Consider the following 22,989-nt stretch of genomic DNA (forward strand, 5'->3'; position numbering starts at 1 on the left):
GTGTGTGCTGGCAGCGTTCCCTCCCTGGGCTGTCCCACGGGGCTCCTTTCCCTGCGGGAGACGCTCACGGGAGGTTTTTTATGGATTTCTGCTTCTCCTGGCATGTGGGTTGGGGTCATGGTGCCGGTTTGGATCTGGGATTGGGGCTGGGGCAGCACAGGTACAGGAGGCACCCAGAGTGTGCCTGGGGGCTGCAGGGCTCTGTGTGTGCACACTCCATCCCCTCTGGCCCCATCCCACCGGCACCAGCAGGGCTGGGCCAGGGGCTCATTGCGCTGGAGGCAAATTCAGTTTCAGCATCTGGTTTTCCTTGCATTATTCTTGATTTTTACACCCCCATGCTATTCTGTGTAGATTAATTCAAAGTACCTCTCTGTGAAGCGAGGAGGGAGGAGGACCCAGAGTGAGCTTTTGAACTGACATTTCTGCTCTTTTCAGACTCACTTCAAACCCTTCCCCAGCCGTGTCTGTGGCCGGATGGAGCCTCAATGCCAGCTGTGGCCATGGGCAGTGCTCGTCCTGCTGGGTAAGGCTCACCCTGGGCTGCCAGAGAGCAGGGGAACGGCTCAGTATGGAGAAATGCTGGTACTGGGAGCTGAGTGAAGAGCAACGCTGCTGATGGCAGCTCAGTAAAGAGCAATGGTGCTGATGGGTGCTCAGTAAAGAGCAATGGTGCTGATGGGTGCTCAGTAAAGAGCAACGCTGCTGATGGCAGCTCAGTAAAGAGAAACGCTGCTGATGGCAGCTCAGTAAAGAGCAATGCTGCTGATGGCAGCTCAGTAAAGAGCAATGCTGCTGATGGGTGCTCAGTAAAGAGCAATGGTGCTGATGGGTGCTCAGTAAAGAGCAATGCTGCTGATGGCAGCTCAGTAAAGAGCAATGCTGCTGATGGCAGCTGTGCAGCAGCTGCAGCAGCAGAGCCTGGGCTGGATTGCAGTGCTGGGGCTGGCAGGAGCCTGCTCTCTGTCCTGAGCTGCAGGACCAGGGGACACCGACCTGGGCTGGTTTTGGGGCCATGGCACGCCTCCAGGGCTGCTGAGCTCGATGGGCAAGGCACAGAGCATCCCTGCAGCCCGAAATCTGGGGCCAGGGCAAGGAGGTGCTTTGGAAGTAACTCTTAGTACAAAGCACTGTTATTAAAAAAAAATATTTCACCTCAGAGTGAAACACCCTTCTTGTTCACACGTGCCCTGGGGAGGCTGTCCCAGGCATGGCTGGTTTGGTGCAGTGAGCAGCGCCTGGTTCTGTGGGGCTGGTTGCTGTCTGTGCCCCCTGTCTGTCAGTCTGTGGGGCTGGTCACTGTCTGTGCTCCTCCTGTCTGTCTGTCCATGGGGCTGGTTGCTGTCTGTCTGTGGGGCTGGTCACTGTCTGTGCCCCCTGTCTGTCTGTCTATCTGTCTGTGGGGCTGGTCACAGTCTGTGCCCCTGTCTGTGGGGCTGGTCACTGTCTGTGCCCCCTGGCACCCCCTGAGCCCCGTTCCCGCTGTTGCAGCCGCCCTGCAGCCCCTGGCAGCGCAGCGCTCCTGCTCCCAGGGCGGCGCCTGCTACCCGGCCCCCGGGGACCTGCTGCTGGGCCGGGCCCCGCACCTGAGAGCCTCCTCCACCTGCGGCCTCAGCAAGCCCGAGACGTACTGCACCCCCCACGGACAGGTACGGCCCCTTCCCTGCACCCAGAGCTCCCCCGGGGCTGGAGAGCCTTCCTCCCCTCATCCTCCCTTCTTCCATCCTCTTCATCCTCCCCACCTCTCAGGGATGCTCCAGCCTGGAGGGAGCTCTGAGCTCTGAGCTGTCCCAGCTGGCATGAGCTTTAAGGTCCTTTCCAACCCAAATCTTTCTGTGATGCTGGGATTTGTCCCTGGAGCCCTTCCCTGCCATCCCCCGGCTGAGCTGGCACCAAGGCTCCGGCATGGGCACCATGGGCACCAAGGCTCTGGCATGGAGCGCTGCGGGCAAACCATCCCCAACCCTCCTGTCCCTGGGCATTTCAGTTATAAACTGAACTCGTATCTGCTTGTCATAAATGGGAACGTTCCCGCTTGGAAAAGCTGCTGAAGTTGTTTCCAGCCCCTGGTTGTGTGGGGGCAGGAGATGCTGCTGGGGGATGATGCTGCATCCAGCTGCAGATTCCCACCCTGCTGCTGAGCCAGAGGGAGAATTTTGGGATAACTCTGCCCGAGCACAGATCTGGGAGCTGCAGAGTGATGAGTCCCTGGTGTGAGCACTTCCTGCAGCCTTCTGTGGCTGCTGTTAACCCTGAAAATGCCTTGGGAGCTGCCCTGAGGGTTCAGTGCAGGACAAGCAGGCTTGGAAGGGATGCTCCAGAGGAAAGGAGTGGCAGCTCCCCACTGGGGCAGAGCTTTCTGCACTGGAGCCCAGCTCCTGTGAGTCAGCCTTGTGGTTTCCATCCCCTGCTAACTGCAGGCCAAGCTGTGGCTGTGGATTTGTGCTGTCCTGGCTGGGCTGGACACATTTCCACTCATCCCCGAGCTCAGGGAAGGGCAGCTCCTGTCCCAGAGGAGTGTGAGCATCCAATCCTCCTGCACGCTGGGCTGGCTGCAGCATCTCCCCTCCCTCAGGTCCTTTTCCTGCTGACAGTCTCAGTCAGGCATTTCCTCCCCTCCCTTTTTCTGGAGCTCTGCTGCTGCTCCCAAGGATCAGCGTTTGTGCTCACAAATAAACCCCAACTGCTTCCTGTGCCTTCATTAGCTTTTCCTTCCAAATTTCTGCTTATAGATGGGGCTGCAGGGCCAGGGAGGGAGGGAGGCAGGAGCAGGGCTGCACTCATCTCTTCCAGGCTACAAATCCCAAAACTCTTTGGTTTTCGTGTCCCTCGTCCCTTGCCTTACAAGCAGCAGGGTTAAAGGGGATGTGAGCTGTTAACATTGTGCTGAGCTGGGCTCTGCAGCTCTGGGAACGGGCTCTTCTCTTGCTGACATTTTGATCCTTTATTGAAATTAAAGAGTCAGAGTTACTGAGAGCAAATCCCCTGATTTCTGTTTTGCAGCTGTAATTGCTGATGGAGGTATTTGATTATACCAGCTCTCAACTTGGGAGAAATCCCCACGGGTTCAGCATTTCCTAATCCTTCCCTCCCTTTCTCTACTTCCCTAATTTAAGCAAAAGTGAACTCGATTTCCCTATTCCCACCCTATAAATTAAACGGGCTTGCTTTTTATAGACTCTAGGGCTCTTTTTGGTGACAAGCCCTGCTGCGGCTCAGTTGCCAAACAGGCGCAGACCCGGGGGTGCTTTTGCAAGCTCAGCAGAGGGCAGGGGACCAGGGGTTGCTCCTGCCGGCCCCAGGGCCCAATTTTGCAACTCTGGTGGTCACTGATCAGCCGCAGCCTCTGCTCCATTGTCTGCCCGGCCCCGGATCCCTGTAACCTTTATTCTTTGCTCTCCCGATTGCTCCATCCCTGGCGGGGCTCGGCATGGCCCATTATAGCCCAGGCAGGGCAATGGCCCGGCTGGGGCTGCTGATGGAGCCTGCGGGGCAGGGAAACGGGAATGGGCCGGGAAATGCAGAGAGGATGGGCTTGGGGTCGGGAGGGGCTGAGGGATGCTCGGTGGGATGGACTGGGGGTGGGTCAGCCTCAGTTAGCACTGCATTTAACTCTAAAACAGAATATATGTAAATGTATCTGGTGTATATATATCAGAATATATGAAAAATATCAGAATATATGTAAATGTATCTGATATATATATATCAGAATATATATATATGTTCTGCCTGTCTCACCTGAGCTTTGCGGGTGCCTGGATGAGGAGGGTGGGCAGCCCCTTTACCAGCTCTGGTGCCATGGAGCTATCCAGGGGGATGAGAGGAGAGTTCCAGAGGCACCTGTGGGAGCCAGGCAGGGAGACGTGAGCCCACCCCTGGCACAGCACAGGCTCCCTGTGCTGATGGATGGGGGCAGCTGCCTGGCAGGGCTGCTCTGGAGCCTCAGCACCGGCTCCTCTTTGGCTGCTTCCAAAAACAGGGGCCAATATCTGCTGGGAGGGACGTGCCAGACGGCGCTGGGGCTGTGCTGGGGCTGGGCCACCTGCCCAAATCCCTCAGGGAGCTGGGAGCCCACCCCGGGCTGGAGCAGGGAGAGCTGTGCCTCCCACTCAGCCTCTGCACAGAGCCGTGGAACGGATCTGTGCAATCCAACCAGGCTGGCTGGACCAAAGCGTGGCTCTGGTTTGGGTTTTTCTCTGTCCTGTGAGGGGTTTGCCCAGGCTGCTGCTCAGGGCTGATCTCACCAGGCATTCAGGCACTCCCTGTGCCCCCACCTGCCCAGAACAGCCCATTTCCCGTGGCTGCTCCCTCCTCCCTTCTCTGCAGCTCATTTCCTGGCCCGGGGGCTGCAGATTGGAGATGCCTCCTCCCTGCCTGGCACCGGGTGGGGTGTGGGATAAGCTGCTGCAGTCTGGGCTTTGCAGCCTGTCAGATCAGCCTGGCGCGTTTCAGATGAGGTTTTGCTGATGTGAGAACAGATGGGGTGAGGAAAGCAGCGCCCACGAGCTTGCTTGTGAGTGAGGGAGAGGAACTGCATTTCCTAAACCTCATCCCTGGGAGGTTTGTGCTTTTACCCACCTCAGCTTTTTACTGCATTTCCTTAAAGCTCACCACTGGGAGGTTTGTCCAACTCCTGCCTTTACCCACCTCAGCTTTTGAGTGAGGGAGAGGAACTGCATTTCCTTAATCCTCATCCCTGGGATGTTGGACAAACTCGTGCCTTTACCCCACCTCTGCTGCCCCCCTGAATCTGGGGTAAATCCAAGCTGGGGGCAGAGCCCTCTCTGTGTTTGAGCGAACCTCAGAGCTCATTTCCAGTGTCATTTCCAAAGTGACACTGATGTCATGGCACAGAGAACCTCAGGCCCAGGCTGGGGTTTTGGGGATTTTGGGGGGATCGTGTGTGAGGCTGGGAACTGCACTCAGTGATCCCTTTGATCTCCCTGTGATTCTGTGCTGGATCTGTGCTCCCAAACTGAATCCCAGTCCAGTTTAGGGAATGCCAGTTGCTCACTGGGCAGTTTAACCATGATGGCAGAGCCTTGGGAGCTTCTGCTGCCTTTTGCCATGGCCAAGGAATGGATTTGTGCCCTGCTCCAGGAGCCTGGCACAGCCATTGCTGCAGGCACCAGTGCTGGAATAGAGAGGTGTCCTGGGGCTGCAATAGGGAATGGCATAACCTGGCTTTGCAGGGGCCTTTGCCCACCCCATTGTTAATAACCACGAATCTGTGTGTGTACAAATCCCCACCGCTTTCCAGAGTGTTCCCAGATAGAATCAGAATGGTGATTGGTGTCCCTGTGGAATATTGGCGTCCCAATGGAATATTGGTGTGCACGGGCTGAGTGCCAGGGGCTGCCTGGCACAGTGTTCTCTCCCCTAGGGCAATGGTGAGACCCCCAAAGCTGGGAGGGGTCTCTGCTCCACGGCTGCACAGCTCAGCCTCCCTCCCTGCTGATGAAAAGTGCAGTTTATTTTGGGCCCTGCTGCTGTGCCAGGAGGGTTTCATTTCAAGGGCTCTCTGCTCATGTTGAAATGGCAGCAGGAGCTCCTGAAATACCCTTGGGCAGGGGCCATGGGTTAAACTGTGCGAGCTTTGCTGCCCTGCACGAGCAGGGAGCTGCTCAGGAGCTGGGTCACAAGGCCAGGGCAGGAGGAGAGCACACGGAGCTGCCACGCTCAGCCACTTTCAGGTTGTTCTTTGTGGACTTTTCCCCCCTTTCCATTTATTTCTGAGACATGACTCTATTTATTCTGAGCACAGGAGTTTTCCCTCTCACACAACTGTGCTGTGAATTATCTTTCGGAGGTCTGGGATGAAATTCCCTTCACCCCAGAGCCTCCACAACCCGGATTTGGGGCAGCTGGAGCAGCCTGGAGGCACAGAGGGTGCGAAGAGATTCCCTTGCAGACCCAGAGCCCCTTTTACCTCCCTCCCCACTGGCTCCCAGCAGAGCCTGGCAGGGAGGGGAGGCTGTGTGGGAGCCAGCAATGCCCAGAGAGATCCCCTGTGATGGTGTTCACTGGGGTCCCAGGCTGAGGGAAGAGACAGGATCTGACTCCATGGTTCACATGGCTTGATTTATTATTTTATGATATATATTACATTAAAAATATACTAAAAGAATAGAGGAAAGGATTTCCTCAGAAGGCTAGCTAAGAATAGAATGAGAAGGAATGATAACAAAGGCTTGTGGCTCGGACAGAGAGCCTGAGCCAGCTGACTGTGATTGGCCATTAATTAGAAACAAGCCCATGAGACCAATCCCAGATGCACCTGTTGCATTCCACAGCAGCAGATAACCATTGTTTGCATTTTGTTCCTGAGGCCTCCCAGCTTCTCAGGAGGAACAATCCCAAGGAAAGGATTTTCCATAAAGAATCATGAGTGTGACAGATCCCCAGGGCTGCCCTGCCTCTGCTCATGTAGAGCTGCATCCCCCGAGCCCGGTCAGAAATGGAAATGGCAAAGGGCTGCAGCAGGGACGTGCTGCTGGAGCTCTCCTCACTCATTTTTGGTAATTCCCTCTGTCCCAAGGAACTTTGAGCCACATAGTCACGGCTGCTCAGGGCAAATCCTGCTGTTGTGCAATGCAGGGGTTTCACAACTCACTGCGGGGATGTGACATGGATTTGGTTTCCAGTGTTAATTTTAGTCTTAATTTAAAAACTGAGGGGAAAAAAAATAAAGGAGATTTTTGCAGCCAACACAGCCCTGGGCTGCCTGGGAAGGGTTTGTCTCACACCCTGAATCTTCATTTTCATTTAGCACTGGGTCTGAGTGGGGCTGCAGCCACGCTGTCCCTGGCTGTGTGAATGAGCTCATAAGTATGCACGAGTTACTCCTAATGAATAATTTAGCCGAGATTAACCTTTCCCCTTGCAGGAAACCTTCCTTTCCCATTTGCTGAGCACAGTCAGGGCTGGTGGGAAGTTTAATCACCGCTGGCAATTGTTCACTAGATTATTTCTGTGGATAATTCCTGCAGCTCCCTGACAATTTGCTGCTCGTGGCCATTCTCTGAAATGAGCTCTGCCTAGCCCTGATTAAATGATTTGTGATTCTTGCTGGTAGAGCCAGGGAAATGGCATGATTTTATATTTTCAGTGCCATGTTTGCTTACTTTGTGATATTGTTATAAATACTGTAGTTTGCCAACTCCTGTGTGGGGTATTTATAGACAGAGAACATAAAGACTGGGGAAATTACGGAAACAGATGGGTTCCAAGTGAGGATCTCACTGTGCACCCAGCTGGGGGAGGTCCCCAGGCCTGGGACAGAGCAGACCCAGGTCTGGGCTGTGTGAGGAATGAGACCACAGATTCATTTTTGTGAACCACAAATTACTTTTAAAGGGGAAGCCATTAATGGTGGTGTCACTGTGTCCCAGTGGCTGCCACCCTGCTGTCCCCTCCCCAGCCTATGAAGGGCCCTGTTTAGGGTTTGGGCTGGATTTGGCTCCTCTGTTTAACCATCCTGAGGAAGGTTTCAGCACAGGGTGCCTGTGCAGTGCTGTTTGTCCCTTGTCCCCCCCTGGCCCTGCCCAGACCCTGAAAGCTGATTCCCCTCTGACTCCCAGCACCCCCATGCCTCCGGAGTCACCCAGAGCCAGTGCAGCCCCTGCCAGCCCTGCAGAGGGTGTCTCATTGCCTTCCCTGTGCCAGCTGTGCCCCCGCCAGGCCCAGACCCCCCCTGCAGCCAGGGTGACATTTCTGAGCCATCAGGGCTGGCTCTGCCACCCCTGGCACGCTCTGCTCCATCCTCCCTAATCCCTGTGGGATGTGACAGTGACAGACGTGTCCCACTGCTCCATTTGGGAGCCTCCTCTGCTGCCACTGGCACCTCAGACTGCCAGAGGGATTGGGCTGGAGGAGATGATGCAGCTCCAGTGCCCTGGCATGGACACCTCCAGTGCCCCAGGCTGCTCCAACCCCATCCAGCCTGGCCTTGGGCACTGCCTCAGTTTCTCTGGATAACCTGTTCCCACCAGGCTGGAGGTGCTGAGCCCTTCATTCCAAGGTCTGAGCAGCATCTTCCCCCTCCCAGTGGTCTCTGCAGTCCCTGGATCCACTCCAAGAGCTTTAGCTGTGGCCTCCCCGTGTCCCCAGGGATGCTGCTGTGGGCTCTGGCACCATCTCCTAAATTCCCTATCCCTCTAATGCACCATCTCCCAAAATCCCTATCCCTCTAATTCACCATCTCCCTAATTCCTGATCTCCTAATTCCCAATTCCTCATCTCCCTAATAATTCCCCATCTCCCTAATTCCTCATCTCCTCATTCCCAATTTCCCATCTACCTGACTCCCCATTTCCTAAAACTCCCCGTTTCCTAAAATTCCCCATCTCCCAATTCCCCATTTCCCCAGTTTCTGATCTCCTAATTCCCAATTCCCCTTCTCCCCATCCCCATCTCCCCAGCCCTTCCCTTCCCACCTGGGCCCCCCCTGGCTGTCTCCATCCCGGTTTCCTGGTGGTCCTCGCCCACCCCATCCTTGGCTGCTGTCCATCCCTTCCCTGTCCCGGCCCTTGCTCAATCTCTGCCGTTCCTGATCCAGCCCCTTGGTGGCTGCCGGTGCCTGCAGGGAGCGTTGCCTGGTTAGTGACAATTTGGGTATTGTTTGCTCCCGGGGGACGCCTTTCTCCCACTGCCTGTGCTGGATCTCTGTTTACTCCCCGGGTCACTTGCTCAAGTGAAGGGCTGAACTTTGAGCCACTCGACTTCCACCCCCTGGCTTGTGACCCACTGCGAGCTCCTGCCCTGCTCCCGGGGGACAGCCCTGGGGGCTGAGCACGGCCCGAGCCCTGGGATAGGAGAGACAGCCCAGGGCTGGGTGGAAAGGGCAAAGCAGAGCTGAAAGGCTGCAAGGGGCTCTCTAGCCAGTGTTGCCATTGCAGAAACCAGGGGGTTGCTTAAAAAACCACAATTCTGATGGTTCGCCAAAAATCTGTGTTAGTCAAAGGCATTTTGGGCTTAGTTTTTAGTCCATAAAACCTTGAGCTGTGGCTTTCAAAAAGGTGTGGACGTCTGAGTGGCCTGAGTGTCGTCAGTCTCGCTGATCGTGGTCCTCCAGCTCTCATTGAGCTGTGCTGATGCTCCTTGGTCCTCAATGCACCCACATTCCCTCTCCTCCTCACCCCCGAGGCCTCTGCAGGGGCTGCAGGGGTCATTCCTGCTGTCCTTTCTTTGCAGTGGAGCATGAAGTGCTGCAGGTGTGACTCGAGGCTGCCCCACAGCCACAGCGGGCACCGCGTGCAGAACGTGCTGTCCTCGGCCGGCCGCGCGCGCTGGTGGCAGTCCCAGAACGGTGAGGGCACACACGGCTGCCAACAGCCCGCCCGAGGGGAGGAGGGCACGGTGCTGAGCTCTGGGGACGGGGAGGAAAGGAGGAAATGGCTGGCATTGTCCTCATGTCCCGCTGTGACGGTGCCCTCTGTGCCCGCAGGTGTGGAGCGCGTGTCCCTGCAGCTGGACCTGGAGCAGATGTTCCAGCTGCACAGCGTGGTGCTGCACTTCAGGGTGGGTGTGTGGGGCAGCTCCTGTGCTCGTGAGCTGTCACTGCATGGTGCCAGCCTGGTGCCAGCCCGTGTGCCTGTCCCTGCCCGCAGGCGCCGCCCGCAGCGATGCTGATCGAGCGCTCCCTGGACGCTGGCAGGACATGGCAGGTGCTGCAGTACCTGGCCTCAGACTGTGCCACCGCCTTCCCCCACGTGCCCCGCGGCTCCCCCGAGGGCTGGCACGACCCCCGGTGCCAGGAGCTGCAGGGGCACCCCGGGCACGGGGGCACGGTGGGTACTGGGGGCTTGGGGTAGTGCTGGGGTTGGGGTGGGCAGGGCTGCAGGGACAGGGGGGGCCTGGGAGTCTGGCACACCTGGTGAGGGGCATGGAAGCCTGGTACACCTGGTAAGGGGCGGGGCATGAAACCCTGGCACACCTGGTGAGGGATGGAAGGCTGGCACACCTGGTGAGGGGTGGGGCCCGTGGCACCCAGCAGTGCTGAGGGCAGCCCTTGGGAAGATCCCTGCTCCTCTGCAGGAACACTTTGCTGCTCTGTGCCAGGCAGGTGTTGTGTCCCCTGCAGCTCTAAAGGCTGTCCCTGTGTTCAGTGGCATTGGGCAGAGGCAAGTCCAGCACACACAGTGCCCAGAGCAGGAGCAGAGAGCAGCTTGAGTTTCCTGCTTTTTAACCTGTTTGTTCCCCTCAAAGGTGAAATTCAGTGTCCAAGACCTGGGGTCTACAATCAGCTCCTCCTACAGCCAGGTCATCGGGAGTAAGTGGTGGGCTCTTCCAGGGCTGGGAAGGGAGAGGGGAGTGAGGCTCATCGTGGTTCTCCCTGAACTGGGGTAGCCCCTGGGGAACCCTGAGCTGCTCCTCTGGGCTGTCAAGGAGCAATAATTGGTGTTTGCTGATGGCTCAGCTGCTGCTCCTTGTGCCACATCCTCCTTCCCTTGCTCACCCATGCCCTGTCCCCACCAGGGCTGGGGCCCTTCACCAACCTGCGCATCAACTTCACCGAGCTGCCCCACGTCCCCCGCCAGGGCTACCACTCACCCAGCACCTTCTACGCCGTGACGGAGCTGCAGGTGCTGGGGAGCTGCTTCTGCCACGGCCACGCCGAGCACTGCAGCCCTGCAGGGGAGCAGCAGGGCACGGTGAGCTGGCCATGGGCTGGCATGGGCACCCTGGGATGGCTCTGGCAGGGACCTGGGCACTCTAGGACAGCTCTGTCATGGGCTGCCATGGGCATGGGCATCACTGGGATGGCTCTGGCAGGGACCTGGGCACCACTGGGATGGCTGCACTGCCAGCCTGGGGTGCTCCTTGGCCACAGTGACCAGGAATGGGCTGTGGGAGGCTCATTGCTGGCCACGAACGGGTGAGGCTCTGCGCTGAGCTGCTGCCCCAGGGTGGGTGTGTGACCCCTTGTCTGTGCAGCAGGTGCCCGGGCACTGCGTGTGCCAGCACAACACGGTGGGGCTGCACTGTGAGCGCTGCGCTGCCCTGTTCAACGCCCGGCCCTGGGCACCTGCCGAGGACAGCGACCCCCACGCCTGCCAGCGTACGGCCCCCGCCCCAAATCCCGCCTGGCCCAAATGCCCCTGCCCCAAAGCCCACCCGACCGCAGCTCCCAGCCCCAAACCCCATCTGGCCCAAATCCCCCCACCCCAAATCCCACCTGCTGCAGCTCCCAGCCCCAAACCCCACCTGGCCCCAAACCCCACCTGGGCCAAATCCCCCCACCCCAAATCCCACCTGGCCCAAATCCCCCCACCCCAAATCCCACCCGGCCGCAGCTCCCAGCCCTTCCCAGGGCTCTGCGGGGCTGCTGTGACACGGTGTTTCAGTGTCTCAGCACCTTTGCCCCTCGTGGCTGCAGCAGCGCCCTGGTGCCACCGCGGGGCAGTCACGGGTGTCACCGTGTCACACGGGAGCCTTGGGCACCCTCTAGTGCCGCCGCTGCTGCAGCCAGGGGGGATTTGCACGGTGCTGGCCCCATCGGAGCCGTTTGCTGGGGTTTTTCAGGGTGTGACTGCAATGGCCACTCGTCCTCGTGCCACTTTGACCCCGAGCTGTACCGGGCCAGCGGCGGGGCCGGCGGGGGCGTGTGTGACAGCTGCCAGCACAACACCGAGGGCATCAACTGCGAGCGCTGCCAGAGCGGCTTCTTCCGCAACCCGCGGCGGGAGCTGAGCCACCCCGAGGCCTGTCTGCGTGAGTGCCCCCCAAAAACCCCCCAGCACCTGCCCCAGGAGCTGCCCCCTCAGCTGGGCCCTTTCCTGCCCCTTTGCAGCCTGCGAGTGTGACCCCGAGGGCACCGTGCCCGGCTCTGTGTGTGACCCGGCCACGGGGCGCTGTGTCTGCAAGGACAACGTGCAGGGCGACCGCTGCCACCTCTGCAAGCCAGGCTTTGCCCAGCTGGCTGGTGCCAACCCTGCTGGATGCCGCAGTGAGTACCCCTGGGACACCCTCTGCCCCTGGGGTGCCCCTTACAAAAGGGAGCTCTGTCCTGCCCAGCTGTGGTTTGTGGTTTTCAAGCCAAGGGCCCATTTTGTAAAGGTTTATAAAAGCTCTGGGGGTGGTTTCAGGTGTCAGTTTAACAAAAAGCACAGGGCAGGTGGGGTTTGGGGGGTGCAGCTGTGTCCTGAGTGCTCCCAGGGTCCAGGGGGTGATGCAGGTGCAGCTCTCCTGTCTGGAGGATGCTGTCAGAGCCTGGTGTAGATCAGATCTCCTGAGCTCAGGTGGGCAGGGAGGGAGGCGAGCCCCCCTTGGGTGTCTGGGGGCTCCCCCCAAGGCTGCTCCTCACCCATCCCATCCCTGTTTCAGGGTGCACCTGCAATGCCCTGGGCACACGGCAGGACACTGTGCCCTGCGACGGCGACACCGGCAGCTGCTCCTGCCTGCCCAATGTGGTGGGCACTGACTGCGGGCAGTGCGCAGCCGGGCACTGGGGCCTGAGCAGCGGGCAGGGCTGCCAGCCCTGTGCCTGCCACCCCCGCGGCTCCCGCAGCCCCCAGTGCAACCAGGTACCCCCAGCCCACTGCAGCCTCCTCCTGGGGGCTCCTCTTCCTGCTGCAGCCTTCCCTTCCCTTCCCTTCCCTTCCCTTCCCTTCCCTTCCCTTCCCTTCCCTTCCCTTCCCTTCCCCTGTTCTCTCCTTCCCACTTGTTGCTGGGAGGGGCTCTCAGGGTTGAGCTGCCCAGATCACGGTGGCACTGCCATGGCTCTGTGTCCCCTCACTGTCACCTGTCAGAGCACCAAGCCCACCTGCTGGGTGGCTCCTTTGTCCTGCCCCATCCATAGGGACCGTCACAAAAAGTGCTGCGTGTTCCCCAGTGCATCCCACTCCTGTTTTGCTTCTCCTGATTCTTAGAAAACACCACGACAGGCTATTCAGGAAAGTGAAAGGAAGCGGTAATTATTGAGGCAAGATTAAGTCACTTAACAAGCCTGATATTTATCAAGGAAGTCCTAATAAGACATCTTCATCCAGGCGAGGGAAGTTAATTACGCTCATTTGTCAATGAAAAGCATGTGTGCCACTTCAGGCTTAAGAGGCAACTGGGAAAATTAAAGTTAAATGCAAAAAACCCCAAACCATGACAAATTCTAAGAGCCTAAGATAGGTTCCAAATGAGCTCAGCGTGGGGAGGAGACCCGAGATGGCAAAGCAGCTGCTCGTGGGCGATTGCTTTGTTTTTGAAACAAGGCTGAGCCCCCTCCTGGTGGTGCTGGGGCTGTTTGGAGCCTGTTTGCATCCTGTGCCAGAGCTGCAGCCTGGCAGGGGCACCTCGGGCACGGCCTGGGCACACACTGAGAGGGGAAATGGTCCATGGGTGGTTTTGGTGGTCAGAAGCAGCTGGGGCAGAGCGGTGCCAGCTGTCCCTGACGTGCTGCCCTCTCAGTTCACAGGGCAGTGCCCGTGCAGGGACGGCTTCACAGGACAGACGTGCTCGGCCGCGGGGCAGCAGCAGTGCCCAGCCCGGCACTACAGGGATGCTCGGGGAGGGTGCACAGGTACTGCTTGGGCTTGGTACTCCCTGGTGGGAGCACAGATTTACCCACCGGTGCCCTCCCTTGGGCAGCCTTGGGTGAGTCCTGGGCCCCCTGGGCTGGCCCTGTAGGGTCAGGGGGCTGTGCCAGCTCCAGGGCTGGGGGCTCTGCCCATTCCTCTGCCTGTGCCAGCAGGAGAGGGTGGACATCAGCTTGGGGTGGGACTCATTAACCCTAATTAAGGGGCTGGTTTTACACAGCTATATGAAGTTATTCACCACCACCTTGTCTCTCCCTCCCCTCCCCTGTCCCACACAGAGTGTGACTGTGACTTCCAGGGCACGGAGGAGCGGGGATGTGAGCCGGCCACGGGCCGGTGCCTGTGCCGCGCCGGGGTCACCGGGCAGCGCTGTGACCGCTGCCAGCGCGGGCACTGCAGCTCCCAGCCCGGCTGCCAGCCCTGCCACCCCTGCTTCCACGCCCTGGACGGGGACATCCAGCTCCTGCAGCGGCGCCAGGCCGGCCTGGCCAACGCCACGGCGCGGCTGCCCGCGGGCACGGGGGGCTCCCAGCTGGGCCCCCGCCTCGCGCGGGCACAGGACAACCTGCAGCAGGCGCTGGGCATCCTGGGGCACCCCCCTGGCACACAGCAGGGCCTGGCCCAGGCGGGCAGCGAGCTCACTGCCATCAGGTGAGGGATGGGAGCTGCCTGTGCGGCACAGCCCTGATCCACTCTGGGAGCTCCTTTCTGGGAGCTGCTTGCACGGTTCTGCTTCGTTTCTGTCCCTGCCGTGCTTGGCTCTGCTCATGAGGGAAGCAGAAGAGCAGCACTCCCACGTGTGCCTGTCCCACTTCCACCTGTGCCTGTCCTGTGCACAATGTCCCCAAGGCAGGAGGAGTGTGGGCAGCCTGCATGGTGGCACTCTCAGGGCTGTGGTGGCACTCAGAACGGTGTGGTGGCACTCAGGGCTGCATGGTGGCACTCTCAGGGCAGTGTGGTGGCACTGTCAGGGCTGCATGGTGGCACTCTCAGGGCGGTGTGGTGGCACTCAGGCCTGTGTAGTGGGACTCAGAACGGTGTGGTGGCACTCAGAGCTGCATGGTGGCACTCTCAGGGCGGTGTGGTGGCACTCAGGCCTGTGTAGTGGGACTCAGAACGGTGTGGTGGCACTCAGAGCTGCATGGTGGCACTCTCAAGGCAGTGTGGTGGCACTGTCAGGGCTGTGTGGTGGCACTCCCAGGGCACATCCATCACTCCTGGTCCCTGCATGCGCACAGCCCTGCTGTGGAGGGGCTGCAGCCCAGCTCCCCTCATCAAACCTGTGAGGCCCTGGCGTGTCCTCAGCTGTCTCTGGGCTCAGGAGTGCCCCTTTGCCAGGTGCTGGCAGTGCCCCAGCACAGGTGGCCCTCTCAGCCCTGCTGTCTGTCTGCTTTGCTCTCCCTAATTCTCATTTTGTTCCTGTTCTCTGCCAGGGAGCAGCTCCGAGGCATAAATCCCGACCTTCATTTCCTGGATGAGGCTGCCTCTCTGTCGAGGGAGCTGGAAGCCCTCAACAGCAGCTTGTTTGTCACCAGCTCCCAGTACCAGAGCAAGAAGACCCAGTTTGAAAGCAGCCTCAGCACGGACCTGTCAGGTACAGCTCTGCAGCTGCAACATCTCTTCATTTGCAGTCATTAATTTACCTCAGCGCGACTGCCTGGGGTTTCTCCCTGCCTGGTGGATGAGAGGGAGATTTTACCCTGCTGTCAGCCTCAGAACAGCAAACACATCTCCTCTCCAGGTGCTTCCCACGCAGCCTGGCCCATGGCTGGGGAAGGGAGCCAGCACTGCTCACTCTGCACCTCTCTGTCTGCCCAGAGCTCAGTGTCCGGGCCACCTCCTTCCAGCCCGTGCTGGAGGGCAATGATGGGGCTGCTCAGGAGCCGGGCAGAGGCTCTGAAATCTGTCCTGCCCTGCCAAAGGCCAGCATCACGGGTGTGCCTGGGCTGGCTGCAGTTTAGTTTCAGCCCTGAGCTCAGTTTAGTTTCAGCCCTGAGCTCAGTTTACACTCCAGCCCTGAGTCCAGTCCTTCAGGAGCTCTCTGAGGGAATGGCTGGAAGGTGTTTGGAACCAAAAGCAGTTTTGGTGATGCCTTGGTGACTAACCCTGCACCCTGTCCTGTGCAGGAATGCAGCGCAGGGCAGGGGCAGTGCCTCCCCGAGGGGCTGTGCTGCATTTGTGACTCATTTGTGCCTTTTGTCACCTCGGTTCCCCAGGAGCCCTGCAGACCATCCGCTCTGCCCACCGCAGCTCCAGCAGCGCGGCCAGCCTGGCCGGGGGAGCCCCGGGGCTGCTGGCCCAGGCCAGGCAGAGCCGCCTCAGTGCCCAGGGGCTGCAGGGGGACCTGGCTGGGGACACGGCGCGGCTGCTGGCCCTGAAGGGAGAGCTGGCCTCGGGGCCCGACCTCACCCCTGTCATCAACCAGGTGAGGATGCAAAGAGGGTTTGTAACGTGGTTCTCGAGGGGCCCTGCAGAGCTCAGGATCCCATCCTGCAGCCCTGCTCCTCTCCTCAGGCACGGCAGGACACAAAGCACCGTCCAGACACACTCAGCTGGAGAGCTGGCTGAGCATCCCCTGCCCGGGGGTCACAGATCCCACAGCTCTGCCCTCCACCCCCTCCCAGCCTGCCCTTTTCCCTGCAGGGACTCTCTCACGTCACTTCTGTATCTCTGAGACCCCCTTAATTTCTGGCTGAGTTTCCCTTATTCCTCCCTCACCGCTCTGTTATTGCCATGGAGACCCATTTCAGTGTCTGTTGCTGTGGAGACCACCAGCCTCTCTCCCCTCTCTGCTGCTGGGGGCACCAGCACGTTCTGAGCCACCAGCCTGGGCTGGCTGGGCACGTGGAGGTGCCCTGCTGCGCTGAGAGCCTGGGGCAGCTCTGACAGACGCCAGAGACAGAGCTGCTGCTGCTCCCAGGGGCTGCTCCCAGGTGCAGCTCTCCCCAAAGCGAGCAGGGCACAGGGGTGGTTCTGCAGGGAGGTTTGCTCCACACTGGCGTGCTGTTACTCATCGGGAGCCACTGGGGCTTGGCTCCTGCTTTGCTCCTGTTTGTGCTGCAGCTCAGGCTGGTGATGCCATGCTGACCAGGTGCCACTGGCTCAGGTGGGGGCATCCAGCTCTGCCTGCCCTTCTCTGACTGGCACATCTCCAGCGCTTTGGGCTGTGCCACCTGCGTCAGTGCCAGCCCGTTGGGCTCCCTCCCGTGCCCACACAGCTCCTGCAGCACGGGCTCAGCAGTCCCAGCTCCCCTGGCAGGGTGTGCCACCCCTGTGGGGCTCAGTTTGCCTCCCCATGGGCACCACGGTGCGTCCACCCGGGCACTGCCCAACCCCAGCTCTTCTCTCCCTGCCCAGGTGTGCGGAGGGGCCCGAGCGGAGCCGTGCACCCCTGCCCGCTGCCAGGGGCTGCTGTGCCCCCGGGACAACAGCTCTACCTGCGGGGCTGGCCAGCCCTGCCACGGCCTCTTCCCGCTGGCCAGCGGCGCCCTGGCTGCGGCCGGCCGGGCGGCCAAGGAGTTCAGCAGCCTGAGCGCCCGGCTGCGGGACACGGCCCAGCTGGTGAGTGTGGGCAGTGCCCGTGCCCAGCTGGTGAGTGTGGGCACTGCCCATCCACAGCTGGTGAGTGTGGGCAGTGCCCGTGCCCAGCTGGTGAGTGTGGGCAGTGCCCGTGCCCAGCTGGTGAGTGTGGGCACTGCCCATCCACAGCTGGTGAGTGTGGGCACTGCCCGTGCCCAGCTGGTGAGTGTGGGCAGTGCCCGTGCCCAGCTGATGAGTGTGGGCACTGCCCGTGCCCAGCTGGTGAGTGTGGGCAGTGCCCGTGCACTGCTGGTGAGTGTGGGCACTGCCCGTGCCCAGCTGGTGAGTGTGGGCAGTGCCCGTGCCCAGCTGATGAGTGTGGGCACTGCCCGTGCCCAGCTGGTGAGTGTGGGCACTGCCCGTGCCCAGCTGGTGAGTGTGGGCAGTGCCCGTGCACTGCTGGTGAGTGTGGGCACTGCCCGTGCCCAGCTGGTGAGTGTGGGCACTGCCCGTGCACAGCTGGTGAGTGTGGGCACTGCCTGTGCACAGCTGGTGAGTGTGGGCACTGCCCGTGCACTGCTGGTGAGTGTGGGCACTGCCCGTGCCCAGCTGGTGAGTGTGGGCACTGCCCGTGCCCTGCTGGTGAGTGTGGGCAGTGCCCGTGCCCAGCTGGTGAGTGTGGGCACTGCCTGTGCACAGCTGGTGAGTGTGGGCAGTGCCCGTGCACTGCTGGTGAGTGTGGGCACTGCCCGTGCCCAGCTGGTGAGTGTGGGCACTGCCCGTGCACAGCTGGTGAGTGTGGGCACTGCCTGTGCACAGCTGGTGAGTGTGGGCACTGCCCGTGCACAGCTGGTGAGTGTGGGCACTGCCCGTGCCCAGCTGGTGAGTGTGGGCACTGCCCATCCATGCTTGGAGCTCTGCTTACCACAGCAGAGAGTGAGGAATACCCACCTCAGGGCTTAACCCCTTGGGCAGCTTCAGAAACCCAGGGATTTTGGAGTGGATTTCTGTGTGTTTCCTGCCTCCCCAGCTGAAGGCACTGGGCACAGCACAGGGAACCTCTCTCCCTCCTGGGTTGGGATCAGTGTGGCAGGAGGGCTGGGAATATGGAAAACTCTCAGATTCTGCACATTTGATGTAACCAGAGAGAGTTCATGGGTTAGGGCTCTTGCAGCTTCTTTCTGTGCCTTGCAAAGAGAAAATGAGGTTTCAAAGCGATTCAAAATTCATTTCAAAGGGTGTTTTTAAAAGCTGAATGGTGCTGTCCCTCTTTGAGAGTTTCCTTTGCAGACCCAACCCTCAGTCATTAACCTTTACAGCCCTTTGAAGCTCTGGCACAGTGAGAGCAGGGAATAGCTGCATCTTTATAGCATTATAGCATCGTGCCTGGCCCAGGCCCGGGCTGAGGGCTCTGGAGGGAGCAGAGGCCCCAGCAGTGATTGATTTCTGTGTGCAGATCCAGAGGACAGAGCTGTCGGCCAGTGAGATCCAGAGCAGCACGCGGCGGCTGGCGGAGCAGCTGGGGCTCAGCAGGGCACAGCTCCAGGGGGACGTGAGGCGGGCACGGCAGCTCCTGCAGCGCCTGCGCGCCTTCCTGGCAGGTACCAGGGCAGGGCTGGGCAGGGCTGCAGTCTGCCTTCTGCATGGCACAGCTGCTGTTTGGGGTGGTCACAGAATCACTGGGTTCAGCACAGACCTCCAAGGTCACAGTCCCAGCTGTGTCACCAGCCTTGTCACCAGCCCAGAGCATCTAGGATGCTCCAGGGATGAGGGTTTCCATCCAGCAGTGACCTGATGCACTGAGGTTTTCTGGCCACGCTCGCTGATGCAGACAGACAGACAGATGACCCTTCTCGGGAGCAGGCTGTTAATCAGATGAGGATTCCGTATTGTCCTACAAACTGATGGGATGACTTATTGTTCACAGACAGATTGTGATAACATAATGAGCCTCCTGAGCATTAGCTAAATAAGAAAATCAGGTCATTTGGTGCTGCCTGGTGTTAATGATGAGTGAAGATATTTCTGAACTAATCGCGGGGCTAATGTCCCTTGGGCTCTGCCTGCTTCTGATTTATTAACTTGTATTTGTGAAATGAAAAAAGGCTTGTCTAGAAACACACCCTCCTCTGCTCAGTGAGGGCTGCCTGGCTGCTGTGGGCTCAGCCATGGCGTTAGCGTTGCCAAACTCAAGGCATCCTTTCAGCTGTTTCCTGAAGGCTTTGCTGGTGTGAATGAGAAGTGCGTGGAACTCAAGGAGGTGGGTCCAGAAGGGATGCTGGAGGCTGCCTGGAATGAGGAGATGTGTGTGAGACGTGCATGGGTGTCTGCCCTCCTCCTCCCTTCCCTGACGCTGTCTGTCTGTCTGCAGACAAGGACACGGACCCTGCCTCCATCCAGGAGATCAGTGAGTCAGTCCTGTCCCTGCGCCTCCCCACGGATGCTGCCGCAGTCCGGAGGAGGATGAGCGAGATCCAGAAGCTGGCGGCGGAGCTGCAGTGCCCCGAGGACATCCTTGCCCAGACGGCCGAGGACATGGCCAGGGCCAAGAGGCTGCAGCAGGAGGCAGAGCAGGCCAGGTGGGTGGGGGTTCAGGCCATGGCCAGCCGAGGGTCCCTTGGCAGGGCTGCAGCTGCTGGCGCTCAGCTGGGCTCCAATCTTGCTCTGCCCGAGCTCTCCTGACTTGCACAATCCCAGGTTTTAGGCCAGGATCTTCTGTGTCCATCCAGTGCCTAAAGGAATGAGTCTGCAATCTCCAGACACCTCCCAGGGCCCCAGTGCAGATAAATCTCCCCAGAATAGATCCTGTTATAGATTCCAGGACAAGAAGGGCTTTATGGAAAGCAGGGGAGGCTTTGCTCTTATCTCGAGTGCCTTGCTGGGAGATGACAGCGTTGCCCTGGTATTAGCTGATATTGCTGACCTACATCCTAATTGCACAAGAGAGCATGGGGAGAGTTAATGGGCTATTTGTTTTCTGGGTGAAAGTTGGGACAATTATTCCACTGTCCCTTAAAAAGTAATTACAGGGTGTCCTTGCCGATTTGGAGCATCTGCTTTGTCACAAGTTGACTTGCAGCAATACCCCAGTGAGAAGGTCAGCAGGATAAATCTGTAAACTCCTTGGCAGTGTCTGACACCTGCTTAACCTGCTGGAAGTGATGAGACAGGGGAGCCTGGCTTTCTCCAGGGCTCTGTCACCCAGCCCGAGCTGTCCCACTGTGAGCAGCAAACTGTTCATTGGAGCTGCTCCCATGGTTATTGATTTCCCTTTGCCACCTTGTCATGCATCATGAAATAAACGTTTCAGACTAGTTTGGAGGGGAGATAAATGCCTTCCTTCTTAGTTTGTTTCCCCTACTTGAGGCTGTGAAATGGAACTGATGTTCCTCTCACAAGGAGACCTGCTGGAGTCCAGATGTGTGGGTTTTGGGGGTGGGACATTGTGACCTTGCCAGCAGCAATCCTCTCCTGTTTCCCAAGATTTTAAAGCAAACCTCTGTGCCCTGGACTCCCATTCTTTGCCCTTTTCCACCCTCACTCCTGGCTGCTTCCCACCTCTCCGCAGGAACCGGGCGAACGCGGTGGAGGGCAGCGTGGAGGAGGTGCTGGGGAACCTGCAGCGAGCCAACACCGTGCTGCTGGAGGCGCAGGGGGCCCTCAGGGGCTCGGGCTCCTCGCTGCGCTTCATCCGGGAGCGCGTGGAGGAGGTGAGGGACCCTGGCGGCCTCCCCGTGCCCCGTGCGTGCCCTTCAGCCAGCAGGGCTGGCACGGGCAGGGTTTGGGTGTGACTCTGATCCCTGTGCCCGCAGATCGAGGCCGTGCTCGGGCCAGCTGAGAAGAACGTGGTGGCCATGGGGGCCGGGCTGGCCGGGCTGGCCGAGCGGCTGTCACAGCTGCAGCGCAGCACGGAGCAGAACCGCCTGAGGGCCGGGGACACGCGGGACACGGCGGGGACGGCGGCACAGCAGGCCACCAGGGCACAGCAGGTACCAAACCACGGCAGGCCACCAGGGCCCAGGAGGTACCAGGTCACAGCAGGTACTGGCTCACAGCAGGGCCCAGGAGGTACCAGGTCACAGCAGGTACTGGCTCACAGCAGGGCCCAGCTCAGAGCAGGCATCAGCAGGGCCCAGCAGGTACCGGCTCTCAGCAGGCCAGCAGGGCCCAGAAGGTACCAGCTCACAGCAGGTACCAGCTCAGCATGTGCCCACTGCCAGCTGTGCCCTCGGTGATGCCATGGCACGTTCCTGTGCAGTCATGGCTGCTGAGCTGTCACACCACAGCATCGACCTGCTGCTGAGCCTCTCCAGAGCCATTCCCAATCCTAAGGCCCTTTGCTGGGGCCATTTCTGGTCTGTCCTGCCTGAGGCCTCCTGCCTCGTGGAGCTGTCTGTAGGTCTGTGAGTGCATCACAAATGGGCACACCTTTGGTAACGGACAATGCTCTGTTTAACATTTATCATCCATTTAACATGCAGGCAGGATCCAGCACTGGCAATGCCCCGTGCCCAGGCTGCTGGGTGTTAGCTGCAGTGTTTGTGCCTTTCCAGGCCCTGGCCCAGGTGAAGGAGCTGTACTCGGAGCTGCAGAGCCGGCTGGGGCAGGGCCCGGCGCTGGGCGAGCGGGGCACGAGGGTGCAGAGCATCGGCCAGGAGGCACAGGCGCTCTTCCAGGAGACCGTGGGCATCATGCTCAGGATGCAAAGTAAGGCTCTCAAAACTCCGTGCCATTATTGCGCCATGGGGAAGGGCTTGGATTACTGTGGTGTGATGAGGGAGACTGTGACAGTGTTCACAGGGGTCTGAGGATGAGGGAAGAGACGAGGATCTGACTCCATGTTTCAGATGGCTTGATTTATTATTTTATGATATATATTATATTAAAGCTATACTAAAAGCATAGAAGAAAGGATTTCTTCAGAAGGCTGGCTAAGAATAGAATAAGAAAGAATCATAACAAAAGCTTCTGTCTTGGACAGAGAATCAGAGCCAGCTGACGGTGATTGGCCATTAATTAGAAACAACCACATGAGACCAATCACAGATGCACCTGTTGCATTGCACAGCAGCAGATAACCATTGTTTGCATTTTGTTCCTGAGGCCTCCCAGCTTCTCAGGAGGAAAACTCCTAAGGAAAGGATTTTCCATAAACGATGTCTGTGACAGGAGACAGCACACTTTGGGCAGTGAGAGGGTGGGATGTGGGCTGGAGCTGCTGCTGCTGTGCCAGGAAATGGAGAGTTTTCAAGGGTGCCACCATGAAGGGAAGCCCTGCCTGCAGTGCCACTGTGTTCCCATTTTCCTCCACACACTCATTTCCATTTTTTGGCATTCAGAACTGAAGGGAGTGGTGTCTGGGGGCTGTTTAGAGGGAGGGCAGCATGTTGGTTTTCTTGCCCTGTCAGAGCTGTGCAGGAGCAAGGCGGAGGCTCAGCCCAACCCCACCGTGTAACCCTTCCCTTCCCTGCTCTCTCTCCTCAGCTCTGGAGTCAGAAATTCAGGAAGGCAACAAGGCCCTGGTGTCCAGGGTGTCGCGGCTGTCGGGGCTGGAGGAGAAGGTGGGCAGGATCCGGGACAGCATCAAGAGGAAAGTCGCCTACTACGAGAGCTGCTCCTGAGCAGCCTGGGGCATGGCTGCCTCCCCTGCACACCCCGGCTGCTGCACTCATCCCACTTTCCAGCTGGAGCCCTCCTGTGCCCAGTTCTCTATTTTTAGCAAGTTAATTTTCCGTACCTCTGGAAAATAGCTGCACTGAAGCGAAGGAGCACCCCCATGGAGGGGGCTGGACTGGCCAGAGCTGCCCAGTGGTTGGAGGAAAAAGGGGGAGAGACCTCAGGCTCCCCTGGCAAATAAACACATTCCCCAGGTTGTTATTTCCAGAGGGTTTTATAAACCAGGAAATTATTTTTTCTTCTTTTAGCCATTCATGCTCTT

At 59.1% G+C, this 22,989-nt stretch overlaps 1 protein-coding gene across 1 annotated transcript; it reads left to right on the top strand.

Moving 5' to 3' along the window:
- The first annotated feature begins 477 nt into the window (after positions 1–477).
- On the top strand, positions 478–22,692 carry LAMB3 (laminin subunit beta 3). The gene is made up of 22 exons (XM_054293932.1): positions 478–526; positions 1,492–1,649; positions 9,196–9,310; positions 9,449–9,522; positions 9,612–9,791; positions 10,210–10,273; positions 10,480–10,655; positions 10,942–11,062; positions 11,527–11,715; positions 11,795–11,950; positions 12,328–12,527; positions 13,405–13,516; positions 13,811–14,183; positions 14,966–15,126; positions 15,749–15,957; positions 16,890–17,093; positions 18,508–18,652; positions 19,423–19,630; positions 20,620–20,761; positions 20,864–21,040; positions 21,605–21,758; positions 22,536–22,692. Exons 1-22 carry the CDS (start codon positions 478–480, stop codon positions 22,670–22,672), a joined length of 3,504 nt encoding a protein of 1,167 aa, XP_054149907.1. The 3' UTR covers positions 22,673–22,692.
- Positions 22,693–22,989: the final 297 nt, after the last annotated feature.

Source organism: Melozone crissalis, unplaced genomic scaffold, assembly GCF_028551555.1.
Source record: "Melozone crissalis strain CALT ecotype California unplaced genomic scaffold, PUWL_Pcris_2 ptg000198l_1, whole genome shotgun sequence".
Lineage (NCBI taxonomy): Eukaryota > Metazoa > Chordata > Aves > Passeriformes > Passerellidae > Melozone > Melozone crissalis.

What these genes read in the sequence shown, in the direction of transcription:
- LAMB3 (XM_054293932.1), top strand. Translation starts at nt 478, where the DNA reads ATGGAGCCTCAATGCCAGCTGTGGCCATGGGCAGTGCTCGTCCTGCTG. An exon ending in AGCGAGCTCACTGCCATCAG is followed by an intron (nt 14,184 to 14,965) that starts GTGAGGGATGGG and finishes GTTCTCTGCCAG; the next exon opens with GGAGCAGCTCCGAGGCATAA. An exon ending in TCACCCCTGTCATCAACCAG is followed by an intron (nt 15,958 to 16,889) that starts GTGAGGATGCAA and finishes CTCCCTGCCCAG; the next exon opens with GTGTGCGGAGGGGCCCGAGC.